General features: G+C 40.3%; 1 protein-coding gene and 1 long non-coding RNA gene across 2 annotated transcripts in view; one reads left to right on the top strand and one right to left on the bottom strand.

Moving 5' to 3' along the window:
* Positions 1-27,682, bottom strand: part of LOC306835389 (sodium channel protein type 3 subunit alpha-like) — a 169,690-nt gene that overhangs the window by 37,089 nt on the left and 104,919 nt on the right. The window contains exons 18-25 of the mRNA XM_079361877.1: positions 26,139-26,259; positions 23,864-24,102; positions 15,749-15,922; positions 14,828-14,989; positions 14,537-14,731; positions 4,957-5,097; positions 4,687-4,807; positions 4,085-4,272 (exon numbers count right to left, since the gene is read on the bottom strand). Coding sequence (XP_079218003.1) covers positions 4,085-4,272; positions 4,687-4,807; positions 4,957-5,097; positions 14,537-14,731; positions 14,828-14,989; positions 15,749-15,922; positions 23,864-24,102; positions 26,139-26,259 — 1,341 coding nt within the window. The remainder of the gene's footprint in view (positions 1-4,084; positions 4,273-4,686; positions 4,808-4,956; positions 5,098-14,536; positions 14,732-14,827; positions 14,990-15,748; positions 15,923-23,863; positions 24,103-26,138; positions 26,260-27,682) is intronic.
* The window catches only part of LOC306835406, a 145,954-nt gene continuing 134,512 nt past the window's right edge, over positions 16,241-27,682 (top strand). Inside the window, exon 1 of the long non-coding RNA XR_013780639.1 lies at positions 16,241-16,266. This is a non-coding gene — a long non-coding RNA (uncharacterized lncRNA). The remainder of the gene's footprint in view (positions 16,267-27,682) is intronic.

Raw genomic sequence — 27,682 nt, 5'->3', positions numbered from 1 at the left:
AGTTGAACTACCAGCACCAGGGTTTGACTCAAGACAGTGTAAGACACACAGGGGTCGTTTCCAAGCAATAAAAGTCATGTCGGAGTCATATCAGAGTCAACGCAATCATGTTAGTTGAAAAGGTTATCACCAAGTCATCTGAGGTCTGAGTCATGCAAACATGGTATTAGTGAAGCTGCCGACTCAGCTCGACCTCGACTAGAAAGACAGAGAGACCGAGCTGCACTTGAACCAAGCTGCTGAATGAGACAACACCATTTCACCAGGACATTTCCCATTTGTTTATCATCTCATCTCAACTTTTTGTCCAACATCTTCGAAAATGTCGAATCAGTTTCTGAATGCGACAGCTTTCAACTCATCATTAGGTTTAAATAATGTAATAATCTGAAAAGAAAACATTACGGGACGCAAAAAATTGTCCTCTGCGCAGGCCCCTGCAGACTTGACTGGTGCCATGTGCGTTGCTAGTCTGCATTATATTATGTCTGTGGTAAGTTTATTAGTATTAAGCTCCGCTAAAGTACTTCAGACTATGCTTATTTTTCTTGCTACATACTCTCAAGTCATGAAGCATGTTTGTGAGAATTCCAAAAATTAATATCAAACATTACTGTGACAGTTTTGTTACTGAGTAATTTAGGCTCTACACTGTTATGACTTGCTAGCTAAAAAAGATTGTGCCTTTGCTACTGATCGCTGTGGTGTAGTTTGCTAAACAACAGTTAGCTAGACAATTTGTTTGCATGTCTTTTTTTTTTTTAAAGATTTATTTTTGGCCTTTATGCCTTTATTATAGAGGGTGGAAAGAGTTGGAAATCAGGGAGAGAGAGTGGGGAGAGACATGCGGGAAATGGGCCAAGGGCTGGACGCAAACCCGGGCCGCCCGCGCGAGGACTGAGCCTCAATACATGGGATCGCGCACACTGCCGCTGCGCCACCGGCGACCCGGCGATTTGTTTACATGTCTTAACAAGTTTGGACTTTATTAATACCGGAGTGGCTGTGAGAGGCCGAATATGCACCTGTTGTTATCACGATAAATGCCGTGATGGAGCCAAAAGTGAAAGGTTATGCCAAAAAAAAAAAAAAAAAAAAAAAAAAAAAAAATATATATATATATATATATATTATTGTTCTTATCATTTACATATTTTTGCTTTTTGATGCCTCTTATTATTTTTGTGGCAGAGAAGATTTTTTGTAAAGCTGGTTTGATTTTTCATCCTGCTCCTTCACTTCACTGTAAAGCATTTTGAACTTCTTTCCCTGTTTGAAAGCTCCTTGAGATAAATGCAATTTTTTGTCCCGGCTACCGACTAGGACGTTCAGGAGTTGTTTCTTAATCTCGTCATGTCAGTGTTCTTTCCAGAGTCTGTGTAAGAAAAAAATATGATAACTCGAGGTAAAGTAAGAAAATTCGAGAGAGTGGCCGTGTTAAACATGAAGAACATGACAGACAGGGAAGAAACAACGCAGAGCTGATCCTCTCTTTCGTTTTCTACGTTCAACGTTCAACTCTATTAAGAGCAGAGGAAATAAAGTAAGTGTGATGTTTTAGAGGGAGAGACACAAAACAGCCTGGCTGCATCACACACATGCATACGCACACGCACGCACAAGCAAACACAAAACCACACACACTGTACACATACACATGCACACTAACACACACCCTGGAAACAGAGCTTGATGCTAAAGAGTTGTGAAAGCAGTGATGCTCTCTGACTCCCCCACTCTGTCTAGTGCTCTCTTCCTGTGTTCTCACCCCCCAATCTCTCCATCTCTCTTAAACACACACACATTAAACTCTCGTTCACACACAAACGCACACACACGCACACACTCTCACACTCCACAACAGCCGTTTTGGGGAAAAAAATATGCTCCAGAGTTTTGTTCTATTTACGCTGCCCTTTCACATGAGGTCGATGTGTGAATCTGTGTGTCCGTGTGTGTCCGTGTGTGTCCATGTGTGTGTCTGTGTGTGTGTGTGCTGTGCAACTCTCATTGCATTTGCATGTATCACCTCATGGCTAACTGGCTCCTGCAGCATGCAAACACAGGGAAAAAGACTGAAGCTAGAAATGAGCAGAATAGATCTGGCTGTTTGTTTCACTCTACATCTGATTGATTATGTGTTCATTTACATTTATTAGTTAATATTAAGAAGAATATAAAAGCGTACAAACACAGATCTTCTGTCTTATAGCGCCTTCAGATATGATGATGTTGACAAAGTCATTACTTATTTTTACAACTCTGATTGGACGGGATAACTTTTGTATCTATCTATCTATCTATCTATCTATCTATCTATCTATCTATCTATCTATCTATCTATCTATCTATCTATCTATCTATCTATCTATCTATCTATCTATCTATCTATCTATCTATCTATCTATCTATCTATCTATCTATCTATCTATCTATCTATCTATCTATCTATCTATCTATCTATCTATCTATCTATCTATCTATCTATCTATCTATCTATCTGTGATCACTATTGCAGAATGTTCTCACTCCCAACTTGCAGCTTGCTCTGTGACCCTATAAGCTTTAAAATATATCTCTGGCCAAGCACATTACTTTTGCAATACACTTCAAATTAATACAAAATATTGACTGCAAACATGGTAAAACAAGGATAAATATCTGAGATGCTTTCGAAGGTTAGAGCAAAAAAAAAAGGCTCCAAGACTGACGCAGAGCTGATAAAACACTGAGTTGTCAGCTACATGGCATGCTCTTTTAAAATATAGCCAAGGTTCACAAAGTATAAGACACGTTTTTACATACAAGTTTTGTATTTTCCTAAATACTGCCCAAATACTGATACAAAATAATAATTAGAGTTTGAAAATATTTAATTAAGTATGTTCCGCTCAGAACACTTTGGAGTTCATCTTGTGACAAATTTTGGGGTCCAGACCCGGAGGTTTCTAGACACTGTGATAGATGGGGCGTAAAGAGAGGGAGGAAGAGAGAGAGAGAGAGAGAGAACAGGTGCACGACATGATTAAAGAGGAGGGGTGATGATGAACTGAGTCAGCGCAGGTGTGTACGCACACACGCGCATTCATACAAACACACGAGCGCACAAAACACACACACACAACACAGCATGACACAAATCTGTCATTTCTTGTTAGATACAAAGAGAGGAAACTGGAGTCTACTAAACATCTCTTCGTTTTCGCCTCAATACACAACATACAAAACACTCTTGCACACACTCAGACACACACATCTTTTAGCTTTTTGAGCTCAAGAATGTATTAAACTCTGACAAATACGCACAATCCAACACAAACACACACTTTACGTCATATGAGGAAATGTACCGAAACAGAAGGCAAACACACACACACACACACAAATAAAAAAAGAAACGTCACAACACACACACACACTCACACACACACGCACACACAGACTCTCACCTACTAATATACACCCTTTTAGCACAAACACATCACATACGCAGCTTTGCAAAGTGAGAAAAATGCCAGACCATAATGCCCTGCCTGAGGCCTCCAGTTCCATCCGAGGGACCTTCTTATTGTGTGTGTGTGTGTGTGTGTGTGTGTGTGTGTGTGTGTGTTTGTTTGTGTATGTGTGCGTAGTTTGAATTGAGCCATTACAGAGAGCCAACAGAGATGCAATATTATTCTTTTCTTCAGTGTTTCTGCACAAGTTCAATGTGAATAATTAAGTACTCTAATCCAAATTGATGCATTGAGGGAAGCTCAGAAATCTGAAACTTTAGTCAAATTAAATTAACAACCACGAGATGAATAACATGTTTTCTGACTTTTAAACATCCCCATTTTTCAAAATGTTTTGTCTAGAGCTATGGTTTTGAGATGTAAGGGTTAATAATGGGACCTGAGCTCACCGTCAACACACTTACACACTCACAGATGGTAACCTCCGGGGGAAGAACCGCTGACTCACATAAGCACACCTGAGCTTGTTTACACCACACACAGGTGCATGTGTGTGTGTGTTTTTTTGTTGTTGTGTGAACTCAAAAGCCACACAGTCAGATGAGCAGACAGTCAGAACTCCTCCTTACCTCTTCCCTCTCCTCCTCCCCCTCGGAGCCTTCGCTCTGCTCCTCCTCCCCCTCGTCGTCGTCGTCGTCCTCCTCCTCCGGGAACTCCACGTCAGACTCTCCGGGGGCAATGGGGACACTGATGGTCAGGTTAGGGTTGGTCATGTAGCTGTCGTCCTCTGGCACCACGTACTTCTCGACATGACGTCCTGAGACAAACACACACACACACAGATTAAAAAAAAAGATTACTGGACAAGCTCATGTATTTATTTTTACTTATGATAAGTTATTTATTGTGTAGAAATTAATTTTAGATTTTAATTGATGGGTGGTGCCTTCAGGCTTGGTTAAACATTGGAAGATGTGGTTTAATAGTTTACTGCAGACAACAATCAGTTGCAGCAGATCACCTCGATCTTAAAGGTTGAGTCAGTACCAACGTTTCAAACACCACTTTTAAATTGGGCTCCTCACCTTAAATTGGACATGAACACATTCACACATGCTGCTGTGTGTAAACAGGGGGCGAAGAGACAGTGGCTGTATTGTGCCATTTGAAGTTTGGAGGAGGATGGATTCAATTATTCTCATACTGTGTTTGTGTACGGAAAGTATGTTACCTATGACAGCTCCGTTGGCCTCTGTGTGGATGGTGCTCAGCCGTTTGAGCTTCATCATGGCTTTGGCCTCCTTTCTCTTCTGACGACGACGCTTCAGGTTTCCATTGAAGAAGTCCACCACCTAACACACACACACACACACACACACACACACACACACACACACACACACACAGACAGAGGCACACAGAAAAGATGAAACAGTTTGACGAGAGAGTGGACTTCTTTCAGCTCACATATACTGTACACACACAAGTTAAGTGACTGCACCTGTCTGCGGCACCAGGCCAGGCCTCTGGTGATCCTGTGGATAGCGATATGCAGGTTGTTCATCTCGCCATCGTCGTCAGGCGCTGACAAGTTGTCAGAGCTGAAACTGCTGAGGAGCAGAGCCAGGAAGAGGTTCAACAGCTGGAGAGAGAGAGAGAGAGAGAGAGAGAGAGAGAGAGAGAGAGAGAGAGAGAGAGAGAGAGAGAGAGAGAGAGAGATGAAATCAAAAATCTTTTCTTCCTGTATCTTCTTTTAAAAGTATTGTTTTGAGATGGATCCGTAAACTTTTGATCGTTCTAGATCAGTTACAGAGTCTGCATAAGAATAAAGGTTCTTCAGTTAATTATTGTTATTCACTGCGAACAAAGTTAATGAAACATCCAATTGGATTGACGATAACAAAAGATGAAGTGTTGATTGCATCAGGGGTGTTTGGTTTTGCAGGAAAACCGTCGGTGTGGCGATCAAAAGCAGCGATACAGTATACTGAGTTTGCCGTCATGTCCAGAGGATGTCTCATCATTCAAGCACAGAAAATCAGTTCTGAGATTGTTCCCATCCAACTGATTTACACATCTGAAATGCTTTGATGTAAATTAGTCGCTTGTTTAATTCACAAAGCTCGGCTTAATCATAAACCACGAAACACATTTTCAGTCCGCCGTCCAGATGTTCCTGACTGCTTTGCTGTCATTAAGTTAACCAGAAAACATAGTCATACAAACATTCTCTCTCTCTCTCTCTCTCTCTCTGTGGTATCATAGTTTCCGAGGTTGATTATTCAGCGTGTGATGAATAATGCCTGAGACTCTGTAACTGATCACTGAGCCTGAGTGCTGCTCTCAGGCAGATTGGTTTCTCTTTAACCACAGCTGAGTGTACGAGATGAGCACGTCCGGGTCAGGTGGATCAGGTGTTTTCTTCTTCTGATTACAGACACACACACATCAGACCTGCACACACACACACATCAGACCTGCACACACACACACACACACACACACACATCAGATTTGCACACACATGCACAGTTGATCATCTCACTGTCTCTCTGTTTGTGTCTATCATACACATATTCATAACAAGACACCACCTTCACACTCACACACACACCTTCACACACACACACACACACACACACACACACACACACACACACACACACAGCAGAATGCAGCTGTTTGTTTGTTACTAAACAACAAACCAGCAGTTTCCCAGTTTGTGGTTACGTATGAGGAAACTGGGGCGAGTGGGTCAATATCAGACTGGATGAGACCTGACCCATGTGTTTCTGTGTGTAAGCATGTGTGTGTTAGTGTGTGTATTCCCAGAAGAGAGCGAAGAAGAGTGAGGATTTGTTTTTGTTCTGATGTCAGCTGGATTACAAAACATGACCAAAAAAAAAAGAAAAAAAAAAAAAGATGTATTACAGTTGTAAACGACAAACTTGAAGCCTCTTATATCTCTCCAATGATTTTCACTTTGTGTGATTAAAGGATCAAAGTGTTGACAGATCACAGTTCACTCATGGTTGGTTCCAGCCACATTATTAAGGAAATCACATAAATTAAAGAATATTTGCTCTTCTGTTTGGTTACGAACATCTGGTAGCTGCAGTAGACCGTAAACTCAACACTAGTTTAAGGATTTCTTTAAAAAGTAATATTTCCTTAATTAAATCTGATGTATCGACTGTAAGTAAATCTGAAAATCTTTCAAATAATAAATACTGGAAGAAAACACTTTTTTGATTACCCTCTTGTCAACACATCAAATCAAATGATTCTTTTATTTAGAGGATTTTATAATATTGACTTTTAGTTTCAAGCTGTCATGTAACACATGCTAACTTCCAGATAAACACACATCAAATCAATATTACACCATAGCAACATGGCTCTGTTAAGTGAGTGTGCTGATGTGAAATCAATATAAACTTTAGACAATGTGTGTGTGTGTGTGTGTGTGTGTGTGTGTGTGTAGGTGTGTGTGTGTGTGTGTGTGTGTGTGTGTGTGTGTGTGTGTATTGATCCCAGCTGGTGTAGTGTGTGTTTTTGCTGCTGATCGGTGTCCGGTTGTCACATGCCTGGTGTCACTGTACCAAAGTTCTGGCGCCCGATTGGCTGCGGCGCCAACCAAACACCAATAGATCAATGGTGTTGATTGGTTAACGTGGCAACATGCCCCGACAGTTCGACCAATGACCTTGTTGCTTTCCGATAGCCGATAATACATGACACACAGAGCTGATGACACTAGACTGTGGTCGTCTGTTTGTCAGGACAATGTAAGATAGAAAATATTCATCTCATATTGTGGCTTTTTCTTTAAAAGGTGTTTACAGTTCAACTCAAACTCCCATATTTTAAAACAGGGAACATGTGTTTTTAATATTGGGGTGAAAAAGACTGACGGGTTCTCAGACACAGAAAGTTCCTCAACAATCAAACAAGTCAGTCTCTCTCAGAGCACAGGGTCGACTGCAGCTGAGCTCTTAGTTCGATTGTGTTACTGCGTCAACTTGTTGGATTAAGTAGCTGCTTTGGAGCCAACGCAACATTTGTGAACCACACAATTACACACAAAGAAAAAGTCAATGATTAAGAAATCAATTAGTTAGAACATAGTGATAGTGAACTTTGTTTAACCTCTGCATATTTGACTGGTGTTGATCTGATTCCAGCAGAACAACCACAATGGAATAAAGACCTGCTGTTCTGCGCAGGAAACCCCTCTGAAGAACAGACACATCAAAGCATAATATGTGTGTAATGAGATAAAATAAGTTGTGTGACAAGTAGAAAGTGTGTGTCCAAACATCAGTTTTAGCAAGTTATCAAGTTTATACAGTATATAATGTAAGTAAGAGCCATCTGCATTTGTGTGTGTGTGTGTATGCGTGTGTGCGTGTGGCGTGTATGGTGTGTACGTGTGTGTTTCTGGATCGGAGGACCACCTGATCCCAATTTCACCTCGTTTAACTCGTTAGGTGGATCGCACCAATTACTGGAGGCTTCCGAAGTGGGTCAACCCTCCCTACAAACACACAGGGAGACACTGACAGACACACACACACACCTACACACACACACACAATCTGTGAAACAAGCAAGGCAAAACACAGCTGAGCCTCTTGTCTTCATGGAGGTGAAGGACAGAAATCCCCTTCTTCAACATTTTTTGTTAAATTTATATGTAAATATTCTGTAGTTATTGTCAATATGATATATATTAATAAGCAATGTTTAGATGGATGGATGGATAGATGGATAGATAGATAGATGAGACATAGAAGGGGGTCGCAAGATTCCTTACAAAAATTATTATTTTTTTGTCTTCCAACATACTTTTTTAAGATCCGTTTGAATCGAAATGTGCACACTTTATTCTGCTATTTTGAAATCTCCCCACTAAAGTTTGTAAAAAATAAAGTTGCTGCACCTGAGGAGAGTTGGCCCCTCAGGTGTTCAGGTGCTGATGAAGGCATGCAGCCAAAAACATTTGGGCTGAATAAACACCGTTCGAGGGGAGAACAGTTGTCAGCCCAGGTGTTTGTGTATTTCACTTGACTTGCCTCTGTTATAATAGCTCTGAGGGTGTGCACCTCGCTGGGTGAGTTATCTGAATTTGTTCATGTTAAATCTGCACACGCCATCTTAATGTAGACACAGACTCACCAGGCACCGCACTGAAACAGAGGTGGATTATAAACAACTAATAACTAGGATGTCTTTAATTGGCAAAATCCCAAGGTAAATGTAACCAAACAAACTGAAATCATTGTTATCGTTTAGTTGGAATGAAACATTAGCTAGAAGTTGTTTTAAATCTTGAAATCCACTGATGAGCAGCTGGTATTTAAAGTATAATGACACTTAATATATGAGCTATCCAGGACTTATCCAACACTTTGACTAAACATTGTTTAAATTTTCATGGAACAAGGTGGCTATGAAAGCAGACTGAGGCTCTGCTTACATACGATGATTTCAGCCGAAGAACTGGGACCTTTTGTTGCATTTTAACTGTTCATTAACATGACATCTGAGACAGTTTTGAAAACAGGTTCCAGAGTGGCAATTATTGAAAATGGGACTGTGTCTGGGTAAACTGGAAAAAATAAATTCCTACTTACTTTACGCACACGTGAATTTTGATTCCACTCAACGGTCACAGAGAAGTGTAGGAGGATTACAACGACAACGTCCGAAAATTTTGACTGTTATGACTCCAAAGGAACATTTTTCTTAAACGTATTCTTTGTACTTTATGGTCACTTAGCATAGCTACCCCACCTTATCGTCCGTCTAGACGCCACTTTCTGAATCGTTACACCTCACCTTTCTGAAGGAGTTGTTTTCAACACGTCATATGAAAGCAGAATTTTATAGAAAACAAAAAAAAACAATTCTGTCTTGAGGGGATAGTTTCCCTGTAAATGTAGCCTGTATTTCATTGTTTTGCCAGGAAACAGGAAGCAGTTTTTCACTTTCATGTACACACTCAAAACTCCCCCAAAATCTGTATGAAATTCTATTTAGAAAAGGCAAAAACTGTGCAGCATTTATTGTCTTTCAATTTTGGAAATAATTTCTTACCATTTTGCTGTGGTTTCTTTGATATGTGCCTTGTTAAAAAATGTCTGAGGTCTACAATGTTTAAATTTTTACAAAAACGTAAGCCGTAATACTTTAGTTCATGTAATTTAACTGACGTACGAAAGCTATATTATTCATTGGAGAAGAAGCTGTTCGCTGTTTCTATGCGTTTAACATGTTCTGACCTCTTCTCCGTCCAATATAGTTACTTTTCTTACAGTAACCAAAAACTGATGACACATTTCGTCTTCTGTACCAGATATTGCTCACTTAGAAAAGATCCAACCACCATTTATCAAACATAAAATTAATGCAATTAATCAAATCAGTAGCCTATAGTTTGACTTTCAAACTGCTGATTGGTGGTTTCTAAATAGCTTGAAGTTGATACAAAAGTCATGATGATTAAAGTAAAAAAATAAATAAAAAAAAAACCCACATTGATTGAAAAAAGAAGAAGTATAAAAGTTAACGTGGGAGTACAGTGGGAGTGTGTGGGGACAGGTGTGCTGCTGTTGAATCGCTGGCTCAGGGAAACACATTCAGCCGCTCGTTTGTCATAAAGAGAAACTGAACATCAGCTCACCTGCGTCAGACTGTGCAGCTGCACGCACACACAAACACACACAAACACACGAGGTGTCCAGAAACAAGGTCTGTACGACACAGCAGCAATTCCACTTTGAAAAGTTTTCATTAAACCGAAACAGATGTGGAAGTTGACCTGAATATCAGTATCCATTAAGTTTTTTTTTTATGTATTTGCAAAATCTCTCACAACGTTATGCGTGGGTGGAGGATCGTTCCTCATGCTGGATATGAGCTTAGTACTGTCATGCCTGCAGACAAGTCAACTCTTTTTTGTCAGTCAAAGGGCGGACACACACAATCCTGTGTGCACTAAACATCCCTTTTGCTATCAGGATGATGTTACCGTCCATTCTTTGTTCCTTCAGCTTGTCTAGTTTTATTTCCTCTCCCTCTTCTCTTCATTTCATCTGTTGTTCCTTCTTTCTCAATATTCTCATTTCCTTCTCTTCTCTCTATTTATTCCTTCATCCCTCCATCTACTTTTAGTTTTATTTCTTCATCCTCTCTTGTATGCTCAGGGTCAGACTCACTTCCTTTTATGGTTCCTTCCCTGGTGCCTTCTTTTATACATTAGGGAATTTCTTTCTTTTGCTTCCTTACTTCCTATCTCAACTATACTTACTTTCATTCATCCTTTAATCTTTCCTTTCCTTACCTATCTTGTTTCTTGTCACTTTTATGCCCTTCCTTCTTTTATTTATTTATCCCTTTTTATTATACCCCCTGTTCTTACTCTAGTACCTTCACTTTCATGCATCGACCTTTCTTTCTCTGGATCCAGCTAATATGCATACTGTCCATGCACTCTTGAATGCTGCTCTCTTTCATTCTCCATTGGCTCCCATCCTTAAGATATTGCCATCCTTCCCTCTTTTTTTCCCGTGGTTTTTCCACTCTGCTCTTTGTTCTTTCCTTTCTTCACCATCACCAGTTGGGACATATTTGACATGTCTGAACAAGGACAGTGTCACACAAATTGCCTCACATGTATGAATGCATGCAAAAATGCCTCCCCACACACACACACACACACAATAACACACATTTATACACACATCTATACACATCCGCACACACAAACGCTGAGCTAAGCTGTGCACAATGAGGCCATTTCTAAAGGAATAAATCACCTGAATTAGAAAGGTTCGGTCATCATGACACCAAAACACACACACACACACACACACACACACACACACACACACACACACACACACACACACACACACACACACACACACACACACACACACACACACACACACACACACACACACACACACACACACACACACACACACACACACACACAATCAACACAGACACTTTTGGGCATATTCATCCAGTCAGGTCAGCGTATCCCTCTGCAGGGGGAGATACAGTTCCTGCCACTGACAAGAGAAGAATAAGAGGCTGTTGACTGCAAGCATGTGTGAGTGTGTGTGAGTGTGAGTGTGTGTGTGTGTGTGTGAGAGAGAGCTGTCTGGCCTATCAAGCTCGTTATAAAATATCCATGAGACCATTAAGCTAAATAGATGAATGGGACTCCATTATTGCTCTGCTCGTGCACACTCTCACAAACACACACATACACAACACACACACACACACACACACACACACACACACACACACACGTAAAAACACACATGCACACACTTTATATTGCTCTGGCTGCTGAATATGAGGCTCTTTGTTAAACTAAGAATGTGTGCAGGAACAAGAGGAAAATGAAATAAGGAACAAAAAAGAGAAAAGTGACAAGATATGTTCCTTCGTCTCTCATCCTTTCCTTTGATACACCCTTCTTTCCTTTTCTTCCCTCCATTTTGCCTTTATGCCACATAAAGTAAGTTGTACCTCCATGTAATAAATGTTGCTTTACAATGTGTATGCAAATAAAAGTCTCAAATTGGCTGCTCATCACTTTTCAATTTGTGGTTCAAAATTGTGTAAAATTTGGAGACGAAACGGGGAAAAAATCAATTTTCTATTTGTTTGCGTTATTGAGTGAATCTTTCATGATGTTTTGCTACACAATCAAACATATAAACAAAGCATTTAAGGTTGTGGTAGACCAACAACTTGTCGGTTAAAATAGTCAATTAAAAGAATCTTTGAGAACTGCCACAGATGCAAGTTGAAGCCAGATCTATGTGTATTGCAGTTGTTCAAGGTGCACGGCTCAAATACACACACAACCAAAAACACTCCCTCTCTGTCACACACATACAGTAGAAGCATCATCGGCAAACACAAAATAACAAGCAGCATCATAAAAAATATTCCTAGTCAGCTGGAATTCCTGAGATCTCTCGTTTGTTGTGATGGGATGATAGAATCGCGTTAAACGGTTGCCATGGTGATTTCAGATGCTGTCCAACAAATAGCACCACAGGAAAACAAAACCCGACTCAGCTCGTGGCTTTGCTGTAACTCTTAGTGTGTGCAGTCGAACAACCAAAGTTTCAAACACTCCGACTGATCGAGCTGCGATCGGCCTCCTGTACGCTGAAAACAATGTGCAATCGAGCTGCAATTGGGCCTGACTTCAAAATCGGTCATGCAGGTCAGATAAGAATCTGCCGAAAACCAAACGAGAGGATGCCCAGCAGCCGAAGTCGTCAATGGAGAGAAAATATCTTTTTCTCCTTAAAAAATGTTGGCGGTTGCCAATGGAGTCTTGTGAGCCACTTAAAATAATAAAATAAGCACTGCCGAGTTGTAAAAATCGTAAACTTTATCTAAGTGATTTCTTTTCAGGTCGAACTTTTCCGTAATATTTCCAGTCCCTTGGAGTAGCAATCAGAGCCTGTCAGTGACAAAAACCGGAGCATTCAGTTGTCATGAGGACATTAAAAAATGTTGTAGAAATCTTTCTTTTGTACTTGTCCGCCAATTAAATGCAAAGCTAAAGTCCTTGTTCACAAGTACCTGCATTAACTGTCAGTTTTCTGACTTCCCACTTGATTTGACTTCACAGTTGTCCAAGTGATTTTACGTGATAACAGTCGAGCTCTAACCCACGTGTATGTGTGTGTGTATGTGTGTGTGCATGTGTGTGTGCATGTGTGGACCATCAGATATTGGTGCTTTCTCTTCTCCGGTTACCACCTCCTGTCTGCTCTGAATCCCTCTGATTAAAGACACACAAACACACGCACACACCCACTAATGGATTGATTGATGTGTTTAGAGGTGTACACATGTTTGCGCCGGTTGCGGGCTGGTACATTTTATAGTAAGGCGGGTAAATTGAGCCCGCAAAGAACAGTGTGTGTGTGAGTATGTGTGTGTGTCGGCGGGGGTGTGTGTAAGATGAGATGACAGATAGTTATCAGAAGAAAGGAAATCGTTCCTCTTTTACTGTCCAGCAGGATGACTGACTCTCTGCTTGTGTCTGTGTTTGTTGTAGAATATCTTATTTTTTACCCAAGAAAAAAACAGTAAGAATATAATTCTTCCAGTAACATGTCAGTTTGTAGAACTTGACATAAAAGACAAAAGACTTTTGTATTTGACTGTGGAACATAAAGAACATGAAGAAAGAAGTCATAAAAAACAAACTGACTTTTCAGCTATACACTAAAAGGATAAGTTGTTTTAAAATGATTCAAGAGGATACGGTCAGGAGTTCAACAGCATCATTTAAGTTTCTTTCACAGGAAAACAGAAGTATAAACACTAATTTTCGCAGAAATCAGGTCAGAAGTTGTTCTTTTTTGTCCTTCAGGATCATTATTTTTTAAAGGGGACTTTTTTTTCTTTTCTTGGAAACGGTGGATTTTTCCCTCCAAAGATATTTGAAAAGCACAGAACACAAGATCATTTGGTCTCACTCTTTCTCAATCTGTATGTTTTAGTGTCTTTTTATTTTACATAATAGAAAGAAAGTTGTGGAGAGTGAGAGATGGATAAATGAGAATCTTTTGTAAATGTTCATAGGTCAAACAGGAAAAGAGAAAGAGCTGAACGGAGAGAGTAAAGGTCAGCAGATCAACTTTTATTCTGTCTGAATCTCTCAGTAGATCTCACTTAAGAAATCAGCAATTCTTTGGACGGAGTTAAACACAGGGTCACCACTAAAACATCCAACCTTCCTCTAACCTTTACATCTACTTTCCTTATCAGTCCACGAATCTATCTCAACTACTTTAGACTTTTAAATGAATTTATACCTCAAACCAAAACACCCTTTATTTGGGAGTTGTCGAGAGAAATCTACCGCTGGGATGTTCAGCTTCCAAAGCTACAAATTCAAACAAAAACCACGATGAACAACAAACAAAAAAAATCCAGAAATCATAAATTCTGGTTCAGCAGCCTCATTTGTTCCAGAAATCACAGGGAAAAAAAAGTAACATCTTAGCTAAGGCTCACAGCTCACTCACCACAAGGTTCCCAATAACCATGACCAGCATGAAGACCAGGATGCAGAGTGGCTGACCAGCGACCTCCATGCAGTCCCACATGGTCTCAATCCACTCTCCACACAGTACCCTGAAGACGATGAGGAAGGAGTGGAAGAAGTCCTTCATGTGCCAGCGAGGAAGAGCACAATCCTTTGAGATCTTACACACACAGTCCTGGAGGAGGGAACAAAGAGGCACAATGATGTACTGACACTGTATTCTTATGAATCTAGATAGCTTCTGTTTTATTTACAGTGACGGGGGTGTTACCTGGTAGTTTTTACCAAACAGCTGCATGCCAACCACGGCGAAGATGAAGACAATGATGGCGAGGACGAGCGTCAGGTTGCCCAGGGCGCCCATGGAGTTGCCGATGATCTTGATCAAAGTGTTGAGTGTCGGCCACGATCGAGCAAGTTTAAACACACGAAGCTGGAAACAAGAGAACATGAGTGAAGAGTCTAAATATCACAAGATCTTGACAATCTGAGAACTTCACCTGGTCAATGTTCAGAGTTCCCTCATGTCACAGGTTGTATCCTTTAGGTTCTGTTTTAAGGTGTCCATTGGCTATGACTATAAGGTACATTTTGAGGTAATATCTTTTCAAACAAGTTCAGCTATCTTATAAATAGTAAAGTACATTTGAAGGTTCCCTCCAGCATGGATTTTAAGTTCTAGTAGTACTTTAACACACACTTGCTTTCCCCTTTCCTAACCCATTACAGTCTGATTTAAGGAACCTTTAAACCCTGATAGCATACGTTTAAAAGTGTGTTTTCTTGATGGAAAAGGCAAAAAACAAACAAATATAAAGGGTACAAAAAAGAATGGAGTAAACATGACCATAAGTGTTCTTATTAGTGTGTCCGTTTGCCCTGGGAAGTGTCTGACAAAACATGGAACGACACTTTGAGAGATAGACTCAGACAGGCATAAATATTTGCGTGTTTCCCGTGTTTGTGTGGTTGGCTGATTTGTCTTTGACAGAAAAATCAACTCCAGTTAACTCTTTAGGGACATCCTCGTCAACAACTAATCATCTCATCATCTTAAACTACTCCCACCCAAATGCTGTTTCAGCTGTGAGTCAACTAGTCAGTATGTGTACAATGTCTGCTGTCTCATTCCTAAACAACCTCTAAGTATAACTTCATGTATCTTTGCGTTTCAGGTTCTAGTCTGAATTACCAGTCTGAAGGAGCGCAGCACACTGAGCCCCTCCACGTCTGACAGGCCGAGCTCCATGAGGCTGAGGCAGACGATGATGCTGTCAAAAATGTTCCAGCCTGTTTGGAAGTAGTAGTACGGATCCAGAGCGATGATCTTCAACACCATCTCTGCTGTGAAGATCCCCGAAAACACCTGCACACACACACACACACACACACACACACACACACACACACACACACACACACACACAGGTACAGAGAGGATTAAACGCCTACTTCAACAACATATAACAACAGATCAGTTATTAATAATAAGAACAGTTTGACTCATCAGCCAAATCAGCTTTGTTAAACCCGCTTTGACATCGACACCCAAACCAGAAAGCTAGACACGCAACCACACGCATCAACGCACATTGAGATACAAGAGTTAAGTGGAGGGCAGTTTTAGCCAAAGGCTAGGACTTTTCAGACCAGGTTAACTTCAAATAGACACACCCACAAACACAAACACAAACACACACACACACTGCTGTACTGCATTGTCGGCTCCGATGGTACACATGGCGAGCGCATGACAGAACTGGACTGGTTGTAAGAAGGGAAGCTCAGACTTATTAGACAGTCTGGTTATTTGTCCAAGTATACATAAAACAACAGCAAAAACGGCTCACAGGTTAAGTTCAGTGACGCGACAAGCTGAGGGGTAACCGAGCAGACAGCCAGCTTTCATAATTATTTAATGTAATGTGACATACCTTCAAAAATAGCTTTTAGTTACTTAAAAACATATGCTTAAAAGTACCTTTAACTGGCCACAAACTCGATGTTTTTTTTTATTTCGAACGATTTTGAAAATGTGTGAGACCCTTACGATTACAGATCGGGGAGGTTTTCTTACTCGGTGAAGAACAGTACATCTTTAACATCATTTTAAGCCTCAATATAATTCAAACTGGGAAATTGTATGAAAAAATCAGTCTTTACAGTTGTCCTGAAAAAGATAAATGAGCTACAAAACCCAAACTGTTTTTGTACCAGGCTGTAAATATTTCTGCTGATATGTTCGACATTTTTATCATGAGCCTCTACTGTGATTGACTCACTACAAGAGGCAGCCTCTGGTGGCCATTTGAGTAACTGCAGATCAACAGCACCTGCAAACAGTTTGTCAAAAGGCAGAAGCATATTAAAATGAATAAGTGTAGGAACACTGATTTTGCAGCTTACAGCGTTGGTTCTGATTTGTGTCATTTTATGAAACTGATTAATTCAGACATCCCTTTTCTCATCTGTTTGCTCCTGTGGTTTGATCCTTTAAGCCTCTCTCTCTGCAGACCTTAGCTTGTCCAGTGTTTGTGTCACTCTGCCTTACATCACGTGTGTGTTTGATGTCTCAAAGTGTGTATCTGTTCAAAGTGTATTTTTAAGGGTGTGTGTGTGTGTGTGTGGTTTGTCCATGCAGAAGCAGCAGCAGCCTCGCTCCCTGCTTGTTGTTCCAGAAAGAAGGGGATCCTCGATGTGACACCGGCTACGTGACACGTGTGTCCATTTGTCAGCCTTTCTGTGTGTGTGTGTGTGTGTGTGTGTGAGCGTGTGTATGTGTATGTGTTTGTTTTCATCCTTGTATGTGCAAGACTACCAAAAAAATGAGTTCTGGGATTTAATAAAGTCTGACTGAATATTTTTGTCTTCACGCAAAATCACTCAATCACAAAATCAGGCTGTTTCCGGGGTTACCTCGCGCTCTAAAGCACTCACTCACACACACACACACACACTCACACACACGCACACTCGCACACAAAGATGATCCTCTTATACGGGCTCATTAACTCTGTAGTGCGTTGATTAGCTACTCAACAATCACGCTGTTATTATTACTGACATCAGAAGAGCCTCTCTCTCGCCCTCTTACACATGTGATAGAGTGATGTGGGGATGAAGGAGGCCCTCTTAGGACAAAAAGGTTGCGAAAAAGGAGAGGAGAATGTGAAATAAATCATCGTGTAAGAGAGTCAGAGAGGGAATCTTAAACAAATGAGAAGACGTCAACGATGGGTTCAGTGACATGTTGTGTCGTGAGGTGGGGTTGTGTTGCTGATCAGAGCAGTGTTCGTGTGTGTGCGGACATGGTGACTCTGATGAAGTTAAACTCAGTTCATCTGTCAAATATCAGCAGCAGCCTGTGGCCTCAAACAGCCGCAGAGGACGGCCGCACACATTAAAGCTCTGAAAATGATAACACCACAAGAAGACGGATGACTCATTAGCTTTTCACTAATATTTGATTAAAAATCAAATCTTTGCCACATTTTGGTTACAATTTTAGATCCACATTTACAATGGAGTATTGTTTCACAGACAATGAAAGACACGTTAAATATAAGTTGTGATTTGTAAGTGAAGTCCACTGTGGAAGCGTTCTCTGATGGAAACCATCAACTGGTCTGCTGCTGGTTAATTTATTTCTGGTGACTCTCAGTTTAACTGTAAAAAGTAAGTTACACAGAGGCTTTACTCTGGCCTACTTCAAGAGTGTCAACCCCAAAACTAAACCAATTTTAATGTGAATAACCTACACAAACAGGTCTTAAGTTCACCAAAATAGTATCATGATGAAAATGTGAAAAAAGTCAAGAGTCAAGCTTTGTCAGGTCTGTGTTCAAGAGGGGAAAACACTACTTTTTAAAAGACTTAAAATGTTTGTTGAATGGAGTTCAGAAAATTTCTGATGCATTCAATGAAGTCAGGAAATCTAAGCGCTAATTGGCTTAAGCGACTCAGCGCCCCAAGAATTTATACTGGCTGCAAGCTTTTTAAGTCATGCAAATTCACAATTGATGGGAATTTTGCCTCGTTGTGTCATGTTATTTGTGGAGTATTAAATTTTCAGCTACCACTATAAATGTGTGTCCTGAAGTTCACTTTTATATGATTCCATAGAATAATATTAAACTTGCTTTCATTAATCACACCGTACAGTTCGGCTTAACGGATACAAGATCAAAAAGGATGATTGTGTTGTTTTCTCTGCTTTGTGCGGTATGACTGTCTCCCTTGATCACAGTGATTCAGTTAAAGCAGCCACTTCCTTTTATTTTTTATTGTTTCGCAGATGTGGGACAACTGAAGCGAAACAAGAAATATGGAGAGTGGTGATGACTTGGTGCAAAGGGTCAAGTCAGACGAGGACATTTCCTATGTTTTAGAGCTGTACACACTAACCACTCATTGCAACAAACGCCTCACAAATGTTCCTATGCATTCCTCCACTGAATAAGAATGACCTTGATGATATTTTTTGACAGTTGTTTTCTGCCTGTCGTCTGGATTTCTGATTGGATGGAGGAGAAACAGAGATGTGGCACTTTCATCCACTCAGGTTTAACTTTTCATTATTCGGGGTCCCAAAAAACACGTGAGAAGTATCAAAAATGCTTCACAGCCACATACACAGGAAGGTTAATCTCAGCCTTATTCAAGACAGACTTAATCCATTACAGAGCTGCAGTATTAACCTCGCTAACAGTTTGGTATAAAACACTGAGAGATGAGTTTTAAGGTCAGCACAGAGGACAGAGAGAGTTTCTGCAGAGGCAACTTGTGATTCACTGACTGAGAAACTGCTCTGACCAGGCACAATATGTGTGTGTGTGTGTGTCGACATCAGCAATCACTAATAACAGTAACATCAGCACAGAGAGGATGACGGCTGTGTGTGTGTGTGTGTGTAAAAGACACGTGACTGTTTTTGTCACAAGCAGGCAGATGTAATGAGTAAGCACCAGGATACACACACACACACACACACACACACACACACACGCACAAACACATACACACACACGATTGGCAGGTTTCGACCTTGGGGAGCAGCTTGACAAATAGAGTACAGACACATTTAAAACGAAATACTTTATTGTGACTCCAGTTTGCAAAAAGTTTTATTTTCTCCTGAAATCAGCTCTTTAAAAACTTACAGGAGGTCTCACAGATTTCAAAACTACAGATAGATGAGTAAGACATTTCACTGTTTGACATCACACAGGCTAATCCAAATTGGACATAGGAGATCATTGTTGTGTGGTACTCTGCTTAAATAAAAAAATAAAAAAATAATAAAAGCTGACAATATTTAAAGTGACATAATTTATAATGAATTTATAATTACACTAATTTATATTTGAATAATTTTATTGGTCCCAATCGCTGCATGCGTGTGAGCACCTTTATCAACAGGCAGGAAAACAAACCCATACAGGCAAGCACACATAAGCACGCAAGCCCACGCATGCACATACAAACACACACATACAATCTCTCTTTCAATGAGTTTCACCTCTACGGTCCTCTTTCTTTTCTTTCTCCACAAAGTAAATTCATTACGGTCGATTTCAGGCTCATTTTTCACTCACACACGAACAAAACTGAGAGGAAATTAGGAAGCAGTGAATATTTATTATCAACAACTATCATTTATTCTTAAACTGTCCTTCATAGGAACTAGAGGGCACAGATGAGAAAGAAGAGAGTGTAAAGACTGTACGCCTCCATAATAAAAGAAGCTACTCAAACTGTGTTCAGACTTTCAGTCACTGCCTTGAGCCCCCTACCCAAGTCCAACCCTCGAATCATGTGCGTTTGTTCCAACCATGTGAAAACCAAACTCCCTCATGTCTGTCTTCATATCCTCACCTGCTCTCTCTCACAGTCGTGGAGTTGCGGAGCTTCAGTCCATCTGTCTCCATGTGTCTAAAGGGGCTTTCAGATAGAATGCGGGGAGCTCTGCATGCCGCTGTCGTTTCCATTCGCGGTCTATGTTTCGCAGGAGCGTATCTGAGCACACTGCAGGTTCGCGCGTGTTCGTGCTCGCTGTGCGGAAATTTGACCACACCTCAGCACATCACAACCAACAAGACCCACCTGAGACAAATCGCCAGACGTTCTGCCATCAGTGATCGGCTGCCTGAAGTTTGTCCTCATTCTTGTAAATGTCATAGCAACTCTCTCCCCAACAGGCTGTCAAATTGCTCTCTTCTTAGCCTGAAGTATACCTAGAAGCAGTCCAAATATGATGAGCTTAAACACCCCCAAATCCTGTCTTGCCCTGAGACTAGCATGAACCCACACCCTCTTCTTCTTTGCTGCTAGTACCTTCCTCCTCATCAGAAAAAAATAGGTCCTGTGCTTTCTTCTGAAAAGTGGACAGATACATTGTGTATCCACAAACTAGCACCTTTCTCACCAGTTGTTATGGTCACCTACTGTAGCAACTTGAGCTGTTTATGGTCACGTGGTGGCGCATATCCCCCTGTTCTTCACCCGACCACACAGCCAGCATGGAGAACACCACAATCTATATGCAACCCCATAACCAAATAACGTGCCAGCTGAAATCTGTCTCAAATCCCCAAATAAACAGATTTTACTGTTATTTATTTACACTCAACAGTTTGAAGGCAAATTCTACAGCAAAACAAAGATTTATAAAAAAGTAGAAGTTGTGGCGTGTCTGTAAGATGACAAGCAAACAACTATATATATATATATATATATATATAATTTTTTTTTATGGATTCCAGATCAAATGTTTGTGATGAAACCTCGGGGCACAGGAGAATCTGTCAGGTTTTAGTTACAGTACACAATGAATCACAAATTTCCCATTTGAACTGAAAAAGTTTACCTCATAAAACATAGTTTTTATTTTAAGTAGCGTGAAACCATATGGAGTTTATAATCCTGCCGTTATAGATCCAGAAGTTATAATTATTGTTGATAGATGTGGAGTGCAGACCCACAATCAATCTTACCGTTTTCTGGCGATAAACTCAACACATTTCTCTGATTCATACACCTACTACTGCAGGTTTGTGTTAATAAGGCTGCAACAAAAAAACGACTCTAGTCTGACGATAAAACTAACGTTTTCTGTCGCTTATAAAATCAAAACTATCCCTACCAGAACTCCATAATAAATCCAGTTTGACTCAAAGTATACTGTCTGCCTCCACTGTCAGAGCCAATCCAGGTTAACTACACTCAGGAGAGTCTGTGGGTTAATGCACAGAGCAGCTCTTTGGATGAAAGCATATATACATCCTTTAGATCTGTGCACACATGGAAATACTGAAACCAGAGAGCGAATGACAAACAACAACAAACAGTGGGAGCATTAGCAGACATTGATTCTGTCAGCACGGTAATGTCCTGACATGATCCTCTACACACTGTCTTACATAAAGCGCACGCACACACACACACACACACACACACACTAGGGGCTCTCCTGTCCGTCAGAAAGGCAAGCTAAATGCTATGTAAACATCTGTGAGGATTAGCGGCCTTATCCTCTGAAGAACTTAGCGACTCGAGACTGGAATCGGATACTGTTGACGTGACTCAGCCTTTATCTGAGACCTGAACGGCTCATAATTGAATGGAGTCAGAAGTTTGGACTGTTTACGCTGCAGAAGTACAACACAGCTCCATCAGAGTGCAGAGGAGGCGAGGGAGGTTGTATAACGGCTGGTTGTGTTCACTGAGTGAGGCATCTTAAGGTTGTTTGTCTGACCAGCTGAAGATACTGTATAAGATAATGATGCTTAACTGAAACTAATTATCATCCTTAATCCAGTTTAATTCAACTCAGAGGGCAGAGATACTTTTGCTATATATTTTCAACAACACTTTATTATTTTTATGAAGCCTTTTCCAGATGAAGCCATCTGAAAATAATGGACTTGTGTATCATTGTAAACGAGGTATACGTTGTGTCATATGGACAGGTGACAAATATATTGAGGCTCAAACCTGATATCTAACAATCTGAAATTCATCATCAGATCTTGTGGATCTTAAAAACTTATAATTATGGTTGTCAGGATTAACAGCGATTAATGTCAGAAATAAATGCATTCATTTTTTATAATCACATTGATTGTGTGCTATTATGTCTCTTTATGAGCAGCCTAGCCAAGCCACTTCACTGACAGCAGCCTCCTCCTGTCGTCACAGTGATGGAAAAGAAAAACACTGCTGTGCCTTAAATTGTCTCATTTCACTTAAAAAAAAACCAACAACTCCCAGACAGTTTAGTTGATGAGTCAGAATTAATATCTATCATCCACCTCCTGACATCAAACATTTCACTTTTTAAACTTTCTCTTTTCACTTACTTGCTCCTTAATGTTCAGTCTAGCACATATTCTTTGTGGCATTTCTTTTTGTATCCAAAGAGGAAGGAAGGTATCCTTTGCTTAAGACAATACCAAAATGAAAATAAAAGCATACAGAACTTTTTATACAAAAAAACAAATGTCAACCGTGTTTAAAAATGAGACCAAATTAGAAATTAAATTAAATTACTTGTGGTCCTTATTATAAAAGGACAGAATCCCCTACCTTGATAAAGTTACCATGGCCGAATTCGCCCACCTTTAGTTCCCACTCCACAGCTTGAACACCACCGCAGGCTGGCCTAGTCTCTGTTTTTACTTATAAACTTTATTACCATTTTCTGCCGGGCACAGCTGCATGATCTAAGGAAACCTGACACCACCGGACAGGTACAAGAGAGTGTGTTTGGTGTTTGTGTGTGTGTGTACGTGTGATCAACAACATCAGCGTTTCGCACCTCAGGTGAACCAATTACCATATTGCATAAACCTATCAGTTTCTGTCAGATCTTCAGCACACCTTCAGGGTCAAACCTGGGAGAGTTAGTCATGCTGGTTTACAGCTATCCGACCCGTTTCTGTCAGCTCCGATCCTCCCACAGCTTTTACACACACACACACACACACACACACACACGCACCTTTTTTAGAAAATAATTATATCTGCAGCTGTATATACTACATGAGAGTTCTGAACATGTCCAAAAGCAACGCACCCTCTTCTGCGTCACTTTAACTGCCTCCTGAACTCGCATTATGTTTGATTTGAAGTTATGTAAATCACCCGTCCAATAATCAAATCGTACTGACAGGTAAGTACATCCTTCCTTCCACTCCTCTAATCATTCAATCATTCAGTGGTTTAATCATTGATTTATCCATTAACCCAATTACCCAATCGTCCATCTATTAACTATTTATCCCTACATCGATCCATCAGTGGTTCCTACCAGGTTTCCGATGCTAAGCATGCCGTTGAACTCTTCGGTCATCGGGTAGTGCTCCATGGCCATGAAGAGTGTGTTGAGGACGATGCAGATGGTGATGGCGAGGTCCAGGAAAGGGTCCATCACCATGATCTTAACCAGCTGCTTCAGCTTCAGCCAGTTGGGGGAGCACTCCCAAACAAGGTAGCGGTGAGCGAAGACGTACCAGCACGGGTGACACTTCTTGTGGGCCTCTTCCAGCTCTGCAGGAAATGGGATTTAAAAAAAAAAAAAACAAGGGAAGAGAGGAGAGGTTTAGAAAAATGAAAGTAAAGTCATTGAGGAAGAGCTTGGATAAATGGGGGGAAAAATCCATTAATTAACAAAGAGAAAGAGGACAATTGATTGTTTATTTTTGATGAGATGGGGTGCATTAGATAAAAGGGATAAATTAATCTGATTTTAACAGAAAGTATCTCAGGTAAGACTTGAAATTCAATGACGATAGAGACTGATTTCTGGGAGTTCACCTCCATGCATCCTTGAAAAAAAACTATTAAATACATTATAATACCTGAACTGAGTAGGAAGAAACTAAAAACACTTGGCATCAGACACCTAAGAACAAATAATCAAACTGACCCTTCCACCAGTGCTTTGTTTATGAAAGACATGCAAGCTCATTCGAGAACCATGGATGTATTTGATGGTCAGAAAAGCTTGAAAGGAAAAACATTGATGTCAATACTCTCCAAGGCAATCTGTTAAAAATGTAGATGTCTATTCATGACATTGATTCTGACAACAAAATGATCCCTGAGGAGATTCAATACAGAACAGCAGCTACAATATTTTCATCAAAGCCACCAGACTCCATTGAAGAAGAAAAACAGAAAGAAGAAAAGTTCATCAAGGCATTTGTATGACTTTGATGATTTAAATGACGACTTACAGTCCAATACAACATTTGCGTGACACAAAATGAGGGTGAAACAGTCGACAAACAACTCTCATTTTCTGCCGGTTAAAATGACTGTTTTTGTCAATGGAGTCTGGTGGATTTGAAGACAGTGATGAACTGCGATTTTCTGCCCCCAAAACAGTCGAAATCCTTAACAAATAGCTATATCTCTGTAGAGAAGATGTATCTGATGTTGTCAGACACTAAGAATAACAATCTGAGCGTGTCCTTAAAAAAAAAAAAGGATTATGTTGCAGTTATTACAGCCTGGTATGTGGCTGCAGGCTGAAGCAATTTACTCGAGCAATTCTGAACTTCCCGTACCTTTTAGACATTTAGACCCAAGAATATGTAAAAACCGGGACAGAGAGGATGAGGGGTGTACAGATAGAGAGAGGGCAGCAGAGGGGTTTTGTATTTTGCCTTATAATGATCTGTTCTGTAAGAGCAGTAGGGAGCCGTAGGGAGAGACAGTGACTCAGCAGACCTACCACACACGCACACAGAGAAGATACAAAATCTGATACATGAATATCATCAACACAAACATGCACACTGAAAGATTCAATGATCTCATGGTTAATGAGGGTAACCTGGATAACTCTCTCTCCCTCCCTCTCTGTGTCGCTCTGGCACAAACAAAGCCAGCGATCCCCCGGGGTTGGCTGGGCCAGCGACACACACAAACACACATTTTCATACAAACTCACATGGTTGCACAATTCTGTTTTAGACCCACCCCCCCCACCTCACCCCCCAAAAAAGTGAACACACTAGTCAACAAAAGACTCATTCAGATGCAAAACTCTGAAAAATACATGGTTACACAATCACACACACAGGCTACCATGAACGTGAAACACAAACACACAAAAGCAAGCACACTGGGGTAAAGAGTAAGACAAGATCCCAAAAGAAATGATAAATATTCAGAGGCTTTCCCAAAGAGAGGTGATGATACCAATCATGGCTTAAAAGACACTATCTGAACCTTTGTGTAAAAGCTGTGCTGTTAAATTAACTAGCCACCGTTTACAACTATTTTTTTTTTTTTGTCCCTGAGCCAAGTTATCCACAAACAATTGCCGCTGCGATTAAACCGGTTAAATCATGTTAATAATGAAGTAGCGGCCATCCAACTGAGAAGAAGGACCTCTTAGCTTCTTTACAATCAGACTCTCTAGGGTTTCAGTCATTTAAGGGTTGACTACATCCACATCTTAAACAGACAAGTAGTCCTGCCTGACAAATGAGATTATGTGTTTAATTATACCTGGCTATTTTTTCTTTCTTATTGTCATACTAAAACTTTTTAATGCCGCTGGTGTCGTTCCTCACCCTCCATGGCGTCTGTGAGGTAGCTGGCAGCACTGAGCGCTCTCCCCCTCCGTATTGACTCCTGTGTGGACGAAGGACGAGGAAGCAGCATCGTACTGAGCTCCGTGGTCGACGTGGGAACCTGAGACACAGAGAGGTGAATTTAAATTTGGCTTTTTATACAGTTATTGCTCCCAAAAAATGAAAAAAAAAAACAACAAAAAAGAAAAAAAAGAAAAAAAACCCCACTCAAAACCACAACTTTAAAAACAAAGGGAAGAGTGGCTCCTCAAACACCAACATGTATCCCTTATTTTATATTATGTAAGGGACGATGTCTAACAAGGTGTCCATTATCAGGAATTAATGGCCGATTTGGAGGCTTGAACCGTCCGACGCAAAGCAAATAATGGTGACCTTTGGGAAGGACATGTGTTATGTGTATAGCTGCTAAAAGGAAATCGTCTAAAACCTGCAGCAGTGTTGACTCTTTTTTTGTGTGTGATCGAGTGTGTGTGCTAAGGAAGGACTCCTCGGTAATGTGGCTGTGCTGGTACGCGTGACTTAGCCCAAAGGGCAATAATGAAGTCACTTCTCATGTTTTATGGCCTCTTTTTGCTAATATCATTCGTAATAAATCGTATTATTGGTATTTTATTGTTAGTGAATGGATGTGTTTATCAGTTTATGTGGCATCTATTAAGGGGAAAGCCAACCTGAGGGATAAATGGCTTTTATTCAATTCTCAACTTTATTTATAAATCGCTGTACGCTGTAGATCCTAAGTGCTTTACAAAGCAGATAGAAAAAAAATTAAGCATGTTCGTATGCAAAAGGAAAACAAAGAAAATCAAACATCCACATTATGATTTCTAAATGCAACAATAACAGTAGATCCAGCATTTATTACTTTAGTTGCAAAGCTTAAATCACAGTTGCAGCAATCATGGCAACAATATTCAAAACAGACCAAGAACAACCATTAAAAGAACAGGTAAGAACGACGTGCACTGTATCACAGAGCTCACAGATTTACATATTACAGATTCACAGATAGAGTCTTTAAATCGAAAAGTCATTGAGAATAAAGGCAATAGAGTACAAGTACGTTTATAGATGAGTCTTAAAAATGTAAATAGTGGGTGAGAAACAAATTTTGGGAAAATTCCACAGTATTGGACTATTAATAGTTAGTAAACCACAATTTATATTGAACTGATTCTGTATCGTTAATCTTAAAAGTAACTTTGTACAGAAGTTGTCAGATAAATATCTCAAATGTTGTTGGAAAGAAGAATAAAGAAAGACTTAAGTTTAAGAAGAAGTATCCGTGTATGTTAGGAACACAAATCTTGTATTTTCAAACACAATCAAACCGTCGTAATCTTCACATTTTAAATAAAGTTCTGTTTATTTGAACAGGTCTCAGCTGTTCGACATCTCCTCCTCAGGGGAGTTTATACCCCTCAGCGCTCACTGAGTAAAAACCTGCATGAACCTTCATTTGCTCAGGTGTGATTACATAACACTTCCTGGTAACTGTTCCTCCAATGAGATGTGACGCA

Source organism: Symphodus melops (assembly GCF_947650265.1).
Source record: "Symphodus melops genome assembly, chromosome: 14".
Taxonomy (NCBI): Eukaryota; Metazoa; Chordata; class Actinopteri; order Labriformes; family Labridae; genus Symphodus; species Symphodus melops.
The sequence above is the reverse complement of the archived record's forward strand: the minus strand, read 5'-3'. Positions and strand labels throughout refer to the sequence as shown.